The 15,966-nt window shown below is 35.4% G+C and overlaps 1 protein-coding gene across 1 annotated transcript in view; it reads left to right on the top strand.

Moving 5' to 3' along the window:
- The window catches only part of LOC107741901 (rotatin-like), a 67,544-nt gene that overhangs the window by 25,795 nt on the left and 25,783 nt on the right, over nt 1-15,966 (top strand). The window contains 11 exon segments of the mRNA XM_016554699.1: nt 643-805; nt 967-1,066; nt 1,980-2,068; nt 2,792-2,909; nt 8,407-8,503; nt 9,160-9,225; nt 9,393-9,478; nt 9,481-9,583; nt 10,546-10,785; nt 12,196-12,348; nt 14,226-14,288. Coding sequence (XP_016410185.1) covers nt 643-805; nt 967-1,066; nt 1,980-2,068; nt 2,792-2,909; nt 8,407-8,503; nt 9,160-9,225; nt 9,393-9,478; nt 9,481-9,583; nt 10,546-10,785; nt 12,196-12,348; nt 14,226-14,288 — 1,278 coding nt within the window.

The following is a 15,966-nucleotide window of genomic DNA, read 5'->3' as shown; positions in this document are numbered from 1 at the left end:
GTGCGGTGACTGACTGCCACACATACTCCTCAAAACATTAGATTCATCCCCGCTGGAGCCGTGCCGGAGCACAACCCACGCAAGGAAGATAATTCCGCAAACAGCTGCAATTGCAGGTTTTCAAACAGAGATGGCGACAAAGAGGCAAAACTTACGGACTGCAGCTTTAATTTAGTTAACATGCAATTAAGTGTCCGAAAACATTAAATAAATATACTTAATTGTGAACTAAATGTAAAATATGTTATTTTAGAAATAAGTTATTTAAAAAAAAAAAGAAAAAAAAAAGTTAGTTTACTTATTTTTAACAGGCTGAAAATTACATGAAGAGTTCATTTGCAAAAACCGATAAACGCCACTTTAAAAAAAAAAGATTGCCGTGCATTATTGTCCACATATAGTGCGATCTGAACCCTAAAAACGTTTAGTCAAAAAAGCCGGTTTTGTCCACTTTCAAGGCATCGCAAGTTCACGTTTTACTGCAGAAGCCGACAAGTGCCCTTGTTGTTTTTTGAACAGAAGCCAATAAGTCAATTTTAGCGAATCAGCACGCTGTATTCAGGTCAGGTGACAAGGCTACTTTAACTTTGAAAAGACGTGCCCAAATGCTGTAAATATTGTGGATCTGTTTGCAACTTTTAGTGTGAGGAATACAGCAGTCCAACATCTGCTACCACACCTGACCAGCGCTGAAGGCGCCAGACCAACCCTGGACAGCTCCACATTGTCATGTTTACCTAATCTCTATGTTCTTAATAAAAGTGTGGACATCAAGTTGAGCAATTCAGACAAGTCATATGTGAAGGTAAATCACTGTCCTCACTCAGCAGTGTAATGCACTCTAGTGTTGTATTGAGTAGTTGTTGGTGAAGAACCATTTTTGGCATTGACATCATGTGAAAAATTCTGCTTTATTCTTAGTGGTGTTGAAACGAGCTTTCGGTTAACATTCTGTTGTTTATTCAGGTGGAGTCTGTAAATAAGTTGTACAATATTCTCATGTCGGAAACGGTAGATCTAGTTTTGCGGAGATCTGCAGCTGAACAGCTGACTATTGTTCTGCAAGGTGAGGAATCCATACTTTCATCGATCCATCTGCTCATCCCAGGGTTTTTCCTGTTAACTAAAACCATAAAAAATATGAATGTTTTATGTTTATTTTACGGAATAAAATAGACATTAACTGAAATTTTATTTCAGCTAGTTGCCAATGCAACATTTCTCATTTTCTTTTAGTTTGAAATACTAACATAACTAAAACTAAATAGACATTTAAAAAAAATGAAAATGACAAAAAAATTATTTAAAATGTAACTAAAATGAAAATGATAGCAGAAAATAAAAAATAAAGTCTAATTCAATATTAACAAAATCGGTAACACTTTACAATAAGGTTCCATTAGTTAATGTTAGTTAATGTATTAACTAACATGAACAAACAATAAACAATACATTTATTACACTATTTATTAAACTTTGTTAATGTTAGTCAATTAAAATACAGTTGTTCATTGTTATTCATGTTAATTCACAGTGCATTAACTAATGTTAACAAGCACAACTTTTGTTAACTAATGAACCTTATTGTAAAGTGTTACCACAAAATCTATAATGGTATATCAATGATGCTAAAATAACACTAGTGCATCCAACCATCCGAATGAACTTTAGTCTGGGAAGACACCATATTTAATTTGATACAAATTAAACTGAGGAATAATGTTTTACTGTTGTTGTTTTGTTTTTTTAACTGAATAAAGCATTCTAGCCTAATTTGTGGACTTGTCATTTGCATCAAATTAACCATGTTGTCCTTCCTCAGTGAGCTCCATTTCTCTCAAAACACCTCACAAACAAATTTTAAGTGTTTTGAAGCAAGTGCTTGATCTCTGAAGCGTAAATTAACAAAGCAGATAGCATATTTCAACATGTGCTAGAAACAGCCAGTCTTGATTTATATTTCATTATGCTCTTTATAGATTCATCAATGCATGCTGTGCTGAAGACCTTGGGTTTATCAGACAAGCTCATATCTTTCATCACACAGTGTGTCAACAACAATGTGGCGGTAAACCTCACATTCTCTTTTGTTTCGTGAGCCTTTTATCATGAATGAATTTGGGAAACTGGGGCCTGGGCATGATGCTTGCGTTAATGGTGTCAGTCAAGAGTGAGTCAGTATTAGTTCACATCTATTGCGTGATCTGTACATCCCTAGGCTGAAAGCTGCCTGCTTTGTCGAGTATTCAGGCCTGCTAATCTAGCTAATTAGTGAGAATTATGCACCGAAATGTCTGGCAATTATGCCATGAGCAGAATCTGAAACGTCGCCTTCATTTGCCATGCCTAATTAGTGCTGTTACCGTCAATTATGACTTTGCTTTGGCTGTTTGATTTTACTACTTGCCTTGGCTTTGAGGCTATCTAACTTTTTGCGGTTATAGTCTTACTGTGAATGTTATGACTGCGGTCGTGTTTGTGTTGACTGTGTAAACACTTCTAGACTCAATCATGATGACTTGTTATGATTTTTCCAATAGCAAGGCAGTACCAGTGGTATAACACCTTTCTAAACAACTTAGCACTTCAGTAGCTTATAGCAGGTGTGGTTTTCCCCAGGTTCAGCAGAGTGTGAAAGTTCTTCTGATGATTATCAAAACTAATTTAGTTATCTCACTTTATTCAGTACTACCAAGAAGCTCAGACATTTTCAACTCATTTCTTGTGTCTTACCTCTGGGATCTATTGACACTAGAAGGTTTTGCATTCAGGTTTTTTATTCATTATGTAGAGCATGGATTGTTTGTTGGAGCCCAGCATATGCATGCTGAGGAAGCTGGTGTTTGCAGACCCCTCCCTGTGTCACAGTCTGGCTCAGCAGACGTCTCTTCTCATCATGCTGCTCAGAGGTATGGCCCACAAAACATCCCTCCGACCTTAATTCATCCAGTTTACCGTAGATAGTTAATTAGTCCCAAGCACCAAAGTTTTATAGGCACCTTTTATAGCTGTTAGTTTTCTTATTATTTTTCATTCTCTTGGAGTTTGTCAGCCACTTTGGCACAAGGATTGGGAGGGGTCTCAGTGTTCATAGTGCCAATTTTGGGGTCATTCTCAATCTTTCTAGTGCCACCAACAGTTCAACTTCAAGACCATTCACTACCATTCAAATGTTTGAGGTTGGGATTTTTTTTTTAAATTTGAAAAGAAGAAAAAATGTAAAAAATTTTGAAAGAAGTCTCTTATGCTCACCAAAACTCCATTTGTTTGATGGAAAATACAGTAATATTTTAATTTTATTACAGCTTAAAATAGCAGTGTTCTATTTGAATATATTTAAAAATGTAATTTATTATTTTAATGGCATCACTAAATTCTGGTATGCTGATTAGGTGATCAAGAAGCTTTAACATATGAACATTTCAGGCTACAGTGGTGAAAAGTTTTTATTACCAAATGCATTGTGCTTAACACATTGACACATTTGACATCATGGATGCCAAACAGGAAGTGAGAACATTTATTGGTAACATTACATATTAAACCGATCCTTGGTAAATGTCATTGACATCATTTCTTACTGGTGACAGCATCTCTTACTAATCAAAAATGTAATTACAGTGGCCAAAAAACATAATTTTTGAAAATAAATTAAAGTCATGATTCTTCTCTTCATATGTTTGTGAAGGCTTGATTGACGTGTTTTCAAGGTCTGTGATCTTTTACAAAATTAGCTTAGACCACCTGCACAACAAAACTAAAAATATGAGTAATTGGATATTTGAATTTCATAACCATTTCAAGACTTGCAATCAACTTAATGGCAATTTTTGAAACAAAACTTCATTCCGTGCGGTGACTGACTGCCACACATACTCCTCAAAACATTAGATTCATCCCCGCTGGAGCCGTGCCGGAGCACAACCCACGCAAGGAAGATAATTCCGCAAACAGCTGCAATTGCAGGTTTTCAAACAGAGATGGCGACAAAGAGGCAAAACTTACGGACTGCAGCTTTAATTTAGTTAACATGCAATTAAGTGTCCGAAAACATTAAATAAATATACTTAATTGTGAACTAAATGTAAAATATGTTATTTTAGAAATAAGTTATTTAAAAAAAAAAAGAAAAAAAAAAGTTAGTTTACTTATTTTTAACAGGCTGAAAATTACATGAAGAGTTCATTTGCAAAAACCGATAAACGCCACTTTAAAAAAAAAAGATTGCCGTGCATTATTGTCCACATATAGTGCGATCTGAACCCTAAAAACGTTTAGTCAAAAAAGCCGGTTTTGTCCACTTTCAAGGCATCGCAAGTTCACGTTTTACTGCAGAAGCCGACAAGTGCCCTTGTTGTTTTTTGAACAGAAGCCAATAAGTCAATTTTAGCGAATCAGCACGCTGTATTCAGGTCAGGTGACAAGGCTACTTTAACTTTGAAAAGACGTGCCCAAATGCTGTAAATATTGTGGATCTGTTTGCAACTTTTAGTGTGAGGAATACAGCAGTCCAACATCTGCTACCACACCTGACCAGCGCTGAAGGCGCCAGACCAACCCTGGACAGCTCCACATTGTCATGTTTACCTAATCTCTATGTTCTTAATAAAAGTGTGGACATCAAGTTGAGCAATTCAGACAAGTCATATGTGAAGGTAAATCACTGTCCTCACTCAGCAGTGTAATGCACTCTAGTGTTGTATTGAGTAGTTGTTGGTGAAGAACCATTTTTGGCATTGACATCATGTGAAAAATTCTGCTTTATTCTTAGTGGTGTTGAAACGAGCTTTCGGTTAACATTCTGTTGTTTATTCAGGTGGAGTCTGTAAATAAGTTGTACAATATTCTCATGTCGGAAACGGTAGATCTAGTTTTGCGGAGATCTGCAGCTGAACAGCTGACTATTGTTCTGCAAGGTGAGGAATCCATACTTTCATCGATCCATCTGCTCATCCCAGGGTTTTTCCTGTTAACTAAAACCATAAAAAATATGAATGTTTTATGTTTATTTTACGGAATAAAATAGACATTAACTGAAATTTTATTTCAGCTAGTTGCCAATGCAACATTTCTCATTTTCTTTTAGTTTGAAATACTAACATAACTAAAACTAAATAGACATTTTAAAAAAATGAAAATGACAAAAAAATTATTTAAAATGTAACTAAAATGAAAATGATAGCAGAAAATAAAAAATAAAGTCTAATTCAATATTAACAAAATCGGTAACACTTTACAATAAGGTTCCATTAGTTAATGTTAGTTAATGTATTAACTAACATGAACAAACAATAAACAATACATTTATTACACTATTTATTAAACTTTGTTAATGTTAGTCAATTAAAATACAGTTGTTCATTGTTATTCATGTTAATTCACAGTGCATTAACTAATGTTAACAAGCACAACTTTTGTTAACTAATGAACCTTATTGTAAAGTGTTACCACAAAATCTATAATGGTATATCAATGATGCTAAAATAACACTAGTGCATCCAACCATCCGAATGAACTTTAGTCTGGGAAGACACCATATTTAATTTGATACAAATTAAACTGAGGAATAATGTTTTACTGTTGTTGTTTTGTTTTTTTAACTGAATAAAGCATTCTAGCCTAATTTGTGGACTTGTCATTTGCATCAAATTAACCATGTTGTCCTTCCTCAGTGAGCTCCATTTCTCTCAAAACACCTCACAAACAAATTTTAAGTGTTTTGAAGCAAGTGCTTGATCTCTGAAGCGTAAATTAACAAAGCAGATAGCATATTTCAACATGTGCTAGAAACAGCCAGTCTTGATTTATATTTCATTATGCTCTTTATAGATTCATCAATGCATGCTGTGCTGAAGACCTTGGGTTTATCAGACAAGCTCATATCTTTCATCACACAGTGTGTCAACAACAATGTGGCGGTAAACCTCACATTCTCTTTTGTTTCGTGAGCCTTTTATCATGAATGAATTTGGGAAACTGGGGCCTGGGCATGATGCTTGCGTTAATGGTGTCAGTCAAGAGTGAGTCAGTATTAGTTCACATCTATTGCGTGATCTGTACATCCCTAGGCTGAAAGCTGCCTGCTTTGTCGAGTATTCAGGCCTGCTAATCTAGCTAATTAGTGAGAATTATGCACCGAAATGTCTGGCAATTATGCCATGAGCAGAATCTGAAACGTCGCCTTCATTTGCCATGCCTAATTAGTGCTGTTACCGTCAATTATGACTTTGCTTTGGCTGTTTGATTTTACTACTTGCCTTGGCTTTGAGGCTATCTAACTTTTTGCGGTTATAGTCTTACTGTGAATGTTATGACTGCGGTCGTGTTTGTGTTGACTGTGTAAACACTTCTAGACTCAATCATGATGACTTGTTATGATTTTTCCAATAGCAAGGCAGTACCAGTGGTATAACACCTTTCTAAACAACTTAGCACTTCAGTAGCTTATAGCAGGTGTGGTTTTCCCCAGGTTCAGCAGAGTGTGAAAGTTCTTCTGATGATTATCAAAACTAATTTAGTTATCTCACTTTATTCAGTACTACCAAGAAGCTCAGACATTTTCAACTCATTTCTTGTGTCTTACCTCTGGGATCTATTGACACTAGAAGGTTTTGCATTCAGGTTTTTTATTCATTATGTAGAGCATGGATTGTTTGTTGGAGCCCAGCATATGCATGCTGAGGAAGCTGCTGTTTGCAGACCCCTCCCTGTGTCACAGTCTGGCTCAGCAGACGTCTCTTCTCATCATGCTGCTCAGAGGTATGGCCCGCAAAACATCCCTCCGACCTTAATTCATCCAGTTTACCGTAGATAGTTAATTAGTCCCAAGCACCAAAGTTTTATAGGCACCTTTTATAGCTGTTAGTTTTCTTATTATTTTTCATTCTCTTGGAGTTTGTCAGCCACTTTGGCACAAGGATTGGGAGGGGTCTCAGTGTTCATAGTGCCAATTTTGGGGTCATTCTCAATCTTTCTAGTGCCACCAACAGTTCAACTTCAAGACCATTCACTACCATTCAAATGTTTGAGGGTTGGATTTTTTTTGTAAAATTTGAAAAGAAGAAAAAATGTAAAAAAATTTGAAAGAAGTCTCTTATGCTCACCAAAACTCCATTTGTTTGATGGAAAATACAGTAATATTTTAATTTTATTACAGCTTAAAATAGCAGTGTTCTATTTGAATATATTTAAAAATGTAATTTATTATTTTAATGGCATCACTAAATTCTGGTATGCTGATTAGGTGATCAAGAAGCTTTAACATATGAACATTTCAGGCTACAGTGGTGAAAAGTTTTTATTACCAAATGCATTGTGCTTAACACATTGACACATTTGACATCATGGATGCCAAACAGGAAGTGAGAACATTTATTGGTAACATTACATATTAAACCGATCCTTGGTAAATGTCATTGACATCATTTCTTACTGGTGACAGCATCTCTTACTAATCAAAAATGTAATTACAGTGGCCAAAAAACATAATTTTTGAAAATAAATTAAAGTCATGATTCTTCTCTTCATATGTTTGTGAAGGCTTGATTGACGTGTTTTCAAGGTCTGTGATCTTTTACAAAATTAGCTTAGACCACCTGCACAACAAAACTAAAAATATGAGTAATTGGATATTTGAATTTCATAACCATTTCAAGACTTGCAATCAACTTAATGGCAATTTTTGAAACAAAACTTCATTCCCACCATGCCCTTAGGGTTTGTGCAGAGTTTGAAGCCAGCACCACATACTGATCAATAGTTATAAGCAATTACATAACTTCTAGCCTTTCAAACAAACAAACAAAACTGATTACATGTCATGACAGCACAGATCTATGCATTTACTTGCTTATCACAAGGTCCACTGTTGTGTTTGGCCACTTAATTGCTGCTTGTAATTGCATATTTTGTTTATTTCCATATTTACTGCTAAAAATGCAGAGCTATTGACACTCTCCTTCCAGTTCTCTAGAACATTGCATAAATGGCAAATGTTATTTTTATGCATGCCCCACATGTCCAGACATTTATAAGCATTTCCAAGTGTAGAGCTCCTCGATATGCTGTTTATGAATGTTTGTGATCGCCTAGAGTATGGTGATGTAAAATTAGTTTTTCTGGCTCAAGCCCGTTTTGTTTTGTTCTACAGTAACATCTATAATTGATTAGTTGTGTTGCTTTCCCTGTTATAGTTTTGTTTTCATGTTTTATTTCTCCTTGCTCTCAGGATGTGGCCCTTTAAATCTACTTGCTACAATGCTACTATGCCACAATTAACCATTTTTAATGTGTATACAGTATATTATGTACAATTCATGCTTTGCACATTTTTACTTTGACACTTTTGTGTGATTTTAAATGATTGCTCTCCTGGTAATTTGACTTATTTTGTTGCATATTTTTAAGCTTCTCTGTTGATAAAGGAGAAGCAGGGGGATGTGAGCGAGGCTGCCGCATTGATGTGTATTCTGCTGTTTGATGAAATAGCAAGAATGGATGTTTGGTATGTTTTATTTGTTGTATGATCTTGCACTCCATTGGTCGATATGTAAAATATCTGCAGCCAGCTGCATTCAACCCTGTCAATTAATAAAATCCTAATTTGATGACACTTATAATTATGAATAAGTGTTTTGATTAACTTAAAAGAATAGTTAACCCAAAAATTAAAATTTGCTAAAAATGTACTCAGGCCATCCAAGATGTAGATGAGTTTCTTTCTTCATTGGAGCAGATTTGGAAAAATGTAGCATTACATCACTTGCACACCAATGGATCAAAACATCTCGCACATGAAAAACCCTGTCGGTCAGGCTCCTCATCTGCTTCCCTTGTCTACCAAAGCTGAGTGACTCTCATTCTGACGGCACCCATGCACTGCAGGTGAGCAAGTGATGTAATGCTAAATTTTTCCCAATCTGTTCCGATGAAGAAACAAACTCATTAACATCTTAGATGGCCTGAGGGTGAGTAAATGTAAGGAAATGTTCATTTTTGGGTGAACTGTTCCCTTAAATGGATGACTCACCCAAAAATTAAAGTCAGTGGGGTCCAGTGTTGTTTTGGACTCCAGTGACTTTCTTTGTATAGACAAAAACGTGGTAAAAACTAGAATGCTTTGGCTCATGTTACATTTCAACATCTTTGTTCCCTGATCAGGACTGATAAAGCTGGCTCAGACACAGGCCTGTCTTCCTTCTCACTGCCTGCTGCCATTATATGGAGGTAAATCACATCCATTACGACATTCTAGCTGTGCATTAAAAGAAACGGCCGTTTAATTTCTCCATAACCTTCCTTTCAGAGGTGTCATGCATAAATTAAATGGTGATTTAACTATTACTTGACAGATTAATTGTATATAAAATGTGTTATCTCATAATTTCTCACAGGTATAATCTACTGTTTCAAGCTTCTTCACACCATGCAGTGAGTCCCTACTGTTCAGTTCTCCCTCCATACTCAGACCTGCTGAGTCTGAACCTGCCTGGGAAGCACTGCAGATCACCTGGAACGCAGCATGGCATTCTGGGATTGATGGACTGCTAGAGCATCTGAGGGGTTTTAGGAGTGATGTATCTGAGTAAGTTGCATTTGGGTTTTCAGGGATTTTAAAAATGTAATTTAATTTGTAACACTTTACAATAAGGTTTCATTTGTTAACATTAGTTAAATGCATGAACTAAGAATGAACAATACTTCTACAGTATATTAAATATGTCAGTGTTAACTTCAACATTTACTAATACATTTTTTAAATCAAAAGTTGCATTTGTTAACTTTATTTTAACTAAAAATAAAATTGTTAACTAAATTGTACTTTTCTAACATTAACAAAGATTAATAAATGCTTTAAAAATATATTTCTCTTTGTTAGTTAATGTTCGCTAATGCATTTACTAATGTTAACAAATCAATTTAATAAGTGACATTTTGAAAATGTTTTATTTATATTTTTAAGCAGTAAAATTGTATTGAGCACTAGAAGTTTTGGGTAGTACATCTGGATCATCTTAAGAGTTAAGATAGAATGCTTTCATTGTTGAACTGTTCAGAAACTTTTGCAGCATACAATTTATGGTGTAGGACAAACATCATTTTAATACGCAGCAGCTGTTGCTTTGTTACCAAGATTAAAATGATTACAGATCTGCTGGCCTCCTTAAAGGAATAAATGAAAAAATGAAAATTCTGTCATTGTTTATTGTTGTTGCAAAGCTGTATGCCATTATTTATCTGTGGAAAGATTTTTTGAAAAATCTTTATGTAACACTTACAATACATCAACAGTTCAGTGACTATCTGTACAAAAAAAAAAAGGCGCCATAAAAAGTTTCATATGATCACATTTATTTATAATCATCACCAAAGGTCATATCTAATACATGTTTGCATCCAGAATTTTAAAACGTTTGATTACGACATATGCGAGAACCATTGCTGTTTTGGCCATGTTTGAACTCTGGTCATGAACGCGAGTTAGAGCTCTGAATGGCTTAACATTTTCTTGTTACACCTCTTTATCCCTCATTATTTACTTTTAAGGTTTCATGGTGATCTAGTGCTGTCCAAATCTCAGGCGGTGGTCTTAAGAATAAGCAACTTCAGGTTGGGGTTACAGGACTGTGTTCACGCGGTTTGTGACGCGAGCTCCCACAACACTGTGACCTTTGCCATGACCAGGATGCACCTGTACCTTCTCGCTGACCGCCTTGCACTCAAATCCACCGCCCAGAGCAGCAAGAATATCCTGCAAACCCTAAGCTGGCACAATGCTGTAGAGAGGTAAACTCTCTGTGTGTGATCTATTGATTTATTTTCCCTGTACCTCCAGATGTGTGATTTGTGATCACCAGGCATGACTTTGCATGAGTTTGATGGAGTGCGCCAGCATATCACAGCCCTAAACAATGAATGAGCTGACACATTCAGACATGAAGCAGAACAATGTTTTATCTTTGGCAAAAATCGAGCTTAGAAATTACACTGGTGCTACAGGAAACTAAATATAGCACTGTTCAAAAGTTTAAAGTCATATTTGATTTAGTTATTATAATTTTTTTTGAAAGAAATTAATAATTTTGTTCAATAAAGATGCATTAAATTGATCAAAAGTGACAGTAAAGAAATTTATAACGATACAAAAGTTTCTCTTTCAAATAAATGCTGTTCTTTTGAACTTTCTATTTATCAAAGAATCCTGAAAAAAAAAATGTATCATAGTTTCCACAAAAATATTAAGCCGCACAGCTGATAATAATAATATATGATTTTTCTTGAGCACCAAATCAGCATATTAGAATGGTTTTTTTGAAGGATCATGTGACACTGAAGACTGGAGCAATGGCTGCTCAAAATTCAGCTTCGCCATCACAGGAATAAATTCCATTTTAAATATATTATATATCATCTCAAGGGGCTATCCCTTTAATAAATTCAAATTCAAATGGAAAACAATTCTTTTAAATTGTAATAATTTTTCACAATATTACTATTTTTCTGCATTTTTGAACAAATAAATGCAGCCTTGGTGAGCATAAAGCCCCGTTCACACTAGCAGCGACTTTTGTCGCTGGGGCTGGCGATGAGGTTGCTAGTGGGCGTTCTCAATACTGGTTGCCTTGACAGCGAATCAGGTTTCTTGCCGCTAAGTACAAACATTTTGGAGGCAAAAGACTAAATATAATCTAAATCTAAATTAAATCCGTACATACAAACAAAAATGAATGAGAAACAGAGCCTACTTTTTTCCATTGCGTATGTTTATCTACGGCACTGAGAGGAGAACGATCACATGAGCTCTACCGTCTTGTTTCCTATTGGCTGTCACTCTTCATTTGCATAAAGTTGAAGGATTCTGAACTTTGTCGCGTCGCTAGACACGCCCCATCTGGTCGCCAACGGCCGCTGTCGCTCGTGTCGCCGGAAAGCTCTCCATTGAAATGAATGGGATTGTGTCGCTTTGCTGTTGCGTGTCGCTTAAGAGACTTAATATAAAAAAAAAATCTTAGTAGTTTAACGGTAGTATAAATAAAATTATAAAACAATGCAGTATTCACAATATTACAGTTTTGATGTATTTTTGTTTAGAAAAATACAACCATGGTAATAAGAGACTTCTTTCAAAAACATTAAACATCTTTCCGACCCCAAAAATCTGAATGATAGAGTAAACTCTCTTTATTATTCTGACAGATTTCTGATGGTACATCCAGCTTGCCGCCAAGATGAGAGGCTCTTGGTGGACATTGTGTCGTTCCTCAACACCTTTTTCAAGCAGAACCAGTCTGAACTGGACCACCAGGACCTAAAATGGCTCTTAGAATTACTCCTAAACCAGGTATTCCTGTATAAAGCACAGCCATGTTGAATCTGTTATGGATGAGTGCCTGTATTTCTCTGAGATTACTTTGGAGACCTCGTAAAACAATAAAGAGACTTATTGAGCCTTGGTAATTAAATTAGTTCGCCCTCCTGCCTTAGATGAACACAGTGTGGTGTATTTATTAAGAAGAGATGAAATAAATCACACTGCGGAGCAATACAAATACATTAATTTCGTATTAACGCTTGTAACGGAGAGCCGTTCATCAGCTGTCATTGTTTTTGTTTCTCACACTGGGGATGAATGGCTTTATTTCTTAAAAGTCTCTTCCAGCCTTACCTTGCATTAATGTGCATGTATGCAAACAAACCTGCCTTGACGCGCGACAGTGAATGCTGGGTTTGATGAAACGCCTGGTGGGGGAGGTGGTGAAATGCAGAGAGCATCCACAGTCGCTGGAGTGTTTCTCAAACATCTGTGCTGTCTAAATGAAACATAGGCACTACAGTGTTTTTTTTTTTTTTGGTGGTGCCTGCTAAAGCAAGCACATGCTTATTCTTTTGCGCAAAATTTTGTCATGTAACCCATCCTGCATTATTAGAGCCTCGGACATGAATGATTGCTCAAATTGTGCCGATTAATGAGGAGAAGTATACTATTACTTTTTGAAAAAATTCCATAGACTTACATTGTGAAAGGGCCACACAAATATCTAGCATAATATCATAGTGAATTGAAGGTGGGCACATTTTAGCAGCCTCTCAAAAACCACAGAGAACAACCTAGTAACTGCCTGATAATACCTTAGCAGCCGCTCCCAATAGCCTAGCAAATGACTATCAATTCACAAGAACCTCTCAGAACACCCTAGAAACCGCTTTGCTTCCACACAAACCAAAACACCTAGGCAACCATCTAACAGCCACACAGAGTGACCACCAAGACCGCACTAGTGACCCCTAGCAACCACCTAACAATCACACATAATACTCTTGCACCTGCCTAACAACCATTCAAAACACCCTAGCAATTCCCTAGTTCCCTCTGCAGGCATTTGATATAATACATAATGTACATAAGTTATGATTATATTGTTTTATTACATTATGTATTTTAACTGTTTTGTTCAATAAAACCATATGATTACTTGCTTTTGATATTTTATTTGAACCAATTATGATTGCCATTTTAAAGTCTATTGTTTGCTTTGGTCTATTTTTATTACCACAAAAAAAGATCCGATTGTGTGTGTGTGTGTGTGTGTGTGTATGTTAGACTAGTTTAAGTGCTTATGTGGTTAATAAAACCTTACTTGTATCACACTTGACGTGGTTCATTGTTTGCTCATAACTGGAGTCACTTAGTCATGCAGATTTATGCTACAAGCTTTTGTAGAATTGTACAGTAAGGAAGTTATTTCCCTTAACCAGGAAATTAACGTTCTTAGAATTGACAAGACGGTTGACCCTGAGAGGTCAGCTAAATATCTACAGCGGATCTAAAATATGAATAATTAATTATAACTAGTTATGATTAATTATTCATATTTCCCATGAGCTGATTCGTTACACTCCTGTACATTAATAAAATGTTTTACTATCCTCATTAGGAGTCTTCTCCTTCTACCTACCATCTGGGGGGAAATACAAATGACGCTTTTGATTTAATTTTGTTATTTATGGAATAACTCTTCTGAAAACTCCTTAAGGATCCATAAATTGGAAACTCCCACTGTTATTTGTTGATGTATCAAGGCCCTGTAATGCAAATCTGATCTATCAAGACATTTCCCTATATACATTTTCAGTTTATGAGCAGCAATCTAACAGGTATCATTTGTTTGGGGTACTTGTTACGGTGCTTCTATGTTATAATTGTTTGTAATCCTTCATTATACAAGAAAAAGAGAACTGACAGGCCTCTTCAACACTCTGCTGCTTCGAATGACACACACTTCTGACAGGTAAGACACACACATACACACACAGCAGTGGGTGACACAAACGCAGGATAATGACTCACAAACTCAGGCACATTGAATGAGTCACTCTCACACACAAAATGACTCACTTGACTCATTTAGCAACAGACTCACACTTACTGACTCACTCATATTCTTTAACACATGCAGTGAACCATCGGACAGCTCTATCTATAGCACAGACCCACACACACTATGGCACCTGAGTCCTGTTTTAAGACTATAAAAATGACATTTTTCACCATTCTAACTATTAGGCCATAATATACTACAATTCAAAAGTTTGGGGTTGGTAAGATTTTTTTTTTAAATGTTTTTGAAAGAAGTCTCTTATGCTCAGTAAAAATAGTACTTTTGTGAAATTTTATTATTATTTTTTTATATATATACATATTTTAAAATGTAATTCATTCCTGTGATGCAAAGCAAAATTTTCAACAACCATTACTCCAGTCTTCAGTGTCACATGATCCATACGGATGAATGGAAGGACATATAGATGGATGGATGGATGGATGGATAGAATTCTCATGATCAGGATGATTTATTTTTTTTATTTTCAAATCTGTAACCTTTTGGTTACCAGCCCTGGTCTTTAACTACTTGGGTACACCAACTGGAAAATAAATAAATAAATATACACTAAAATTCAAAGGTTTTGGGTTGGTAAGATCTCTTTAATGTTTTTGGAAGAAGTTTCTTTTGCTCACCAAGGCTGCATTCATTTGATCAAAAATACAATAAAAATAGTAACATAGTGAAATATTATTGCAGTTTAAAATAATTGTTTTCTTTTTTAATATATTTTAAAATGTAATTTATTTCTGTGGTAGTAATGCTGAATTTTCAGCAGTCATTAGTCTGGTCTTCAGTCGCACATGATCCTTCAGAAATCACTCTTAATATGCCGATTTGGTGCTCAGTTTTTTTTATTTTTTTTATTATCGATGTTGAAAACAGTTGTACTGCTTAAAGGGGTCCTATTATGCTCTTTTACAAGAAGTCTCTTATGCTCAGTAAAAATAGTACTTTTGTGAAATTTTATTATTATTTTTTTATATATATACATATTTTAAAATGTAATTCATTCCTGTGATGCAAAGCAAAATTTTCAACAACCATTACTCCAGTCTTCAGTGTCACATGATCCTTCAGTAATCATTCTATTACGCTGATTTGGTGCTCAAAAAAAGTTTATTCTTATTTTTTCAGTGTTGACATATTTTTGTGGAAACTTTTTTAGGATTCTTTAATGAATTGAAATCTCAAAAGAACAGCATTTATTTTAGATCTTTTGTAACATTATAAATGTATTTACTTGTATTTCAGTTGTATTTCAGTTTTGAATCAATTAAATACATACTTGCCGAATAAAAATCCTGCTGACCCCCAACATCATATGGTATTTACCAGGTTATTTCTGTTATTGTAGCTAAATCAAGGCTCAAAGTTAACTTTTTTTACTTGGTAGCACAGGTGCTCCCAACTTAGGAGCACCAGCAAAAATTTAGGAGCACCACAAATATATGCAGTATATATACAGTGGGTAAGGAAAGTATTCAGACCCCCTTAAATTTTTCACTCTTTGTTATATTGCAGCCATTTGCTAAAATCATTTAAGTTAATTTTTTTTCCTCATTAATGTACACACAGCACCCCA

Source organism: Sinocyclocheilus rhinocerous, unplaced genomic scaffold (assembly GCF_001515625.1).
Source record: "Sinocyclocheilus rhinocerous isolate Xijiao unplaced genomic scaffold, SAMN03320098_v1.1 scaffold100, whole genome shotgun sequence".
NCBI lineage: Eukaryota > Metazoa > Chordata > Actinopteri > Cypriniformes > Cyprinidae > Sinocyclocheilus > Sinocyclocheilus rhinocerous.
Note: the sequence above shows the minus strand (reverse complement) of the source record. Positions and strands in the feature narration are given on the sequence as shown.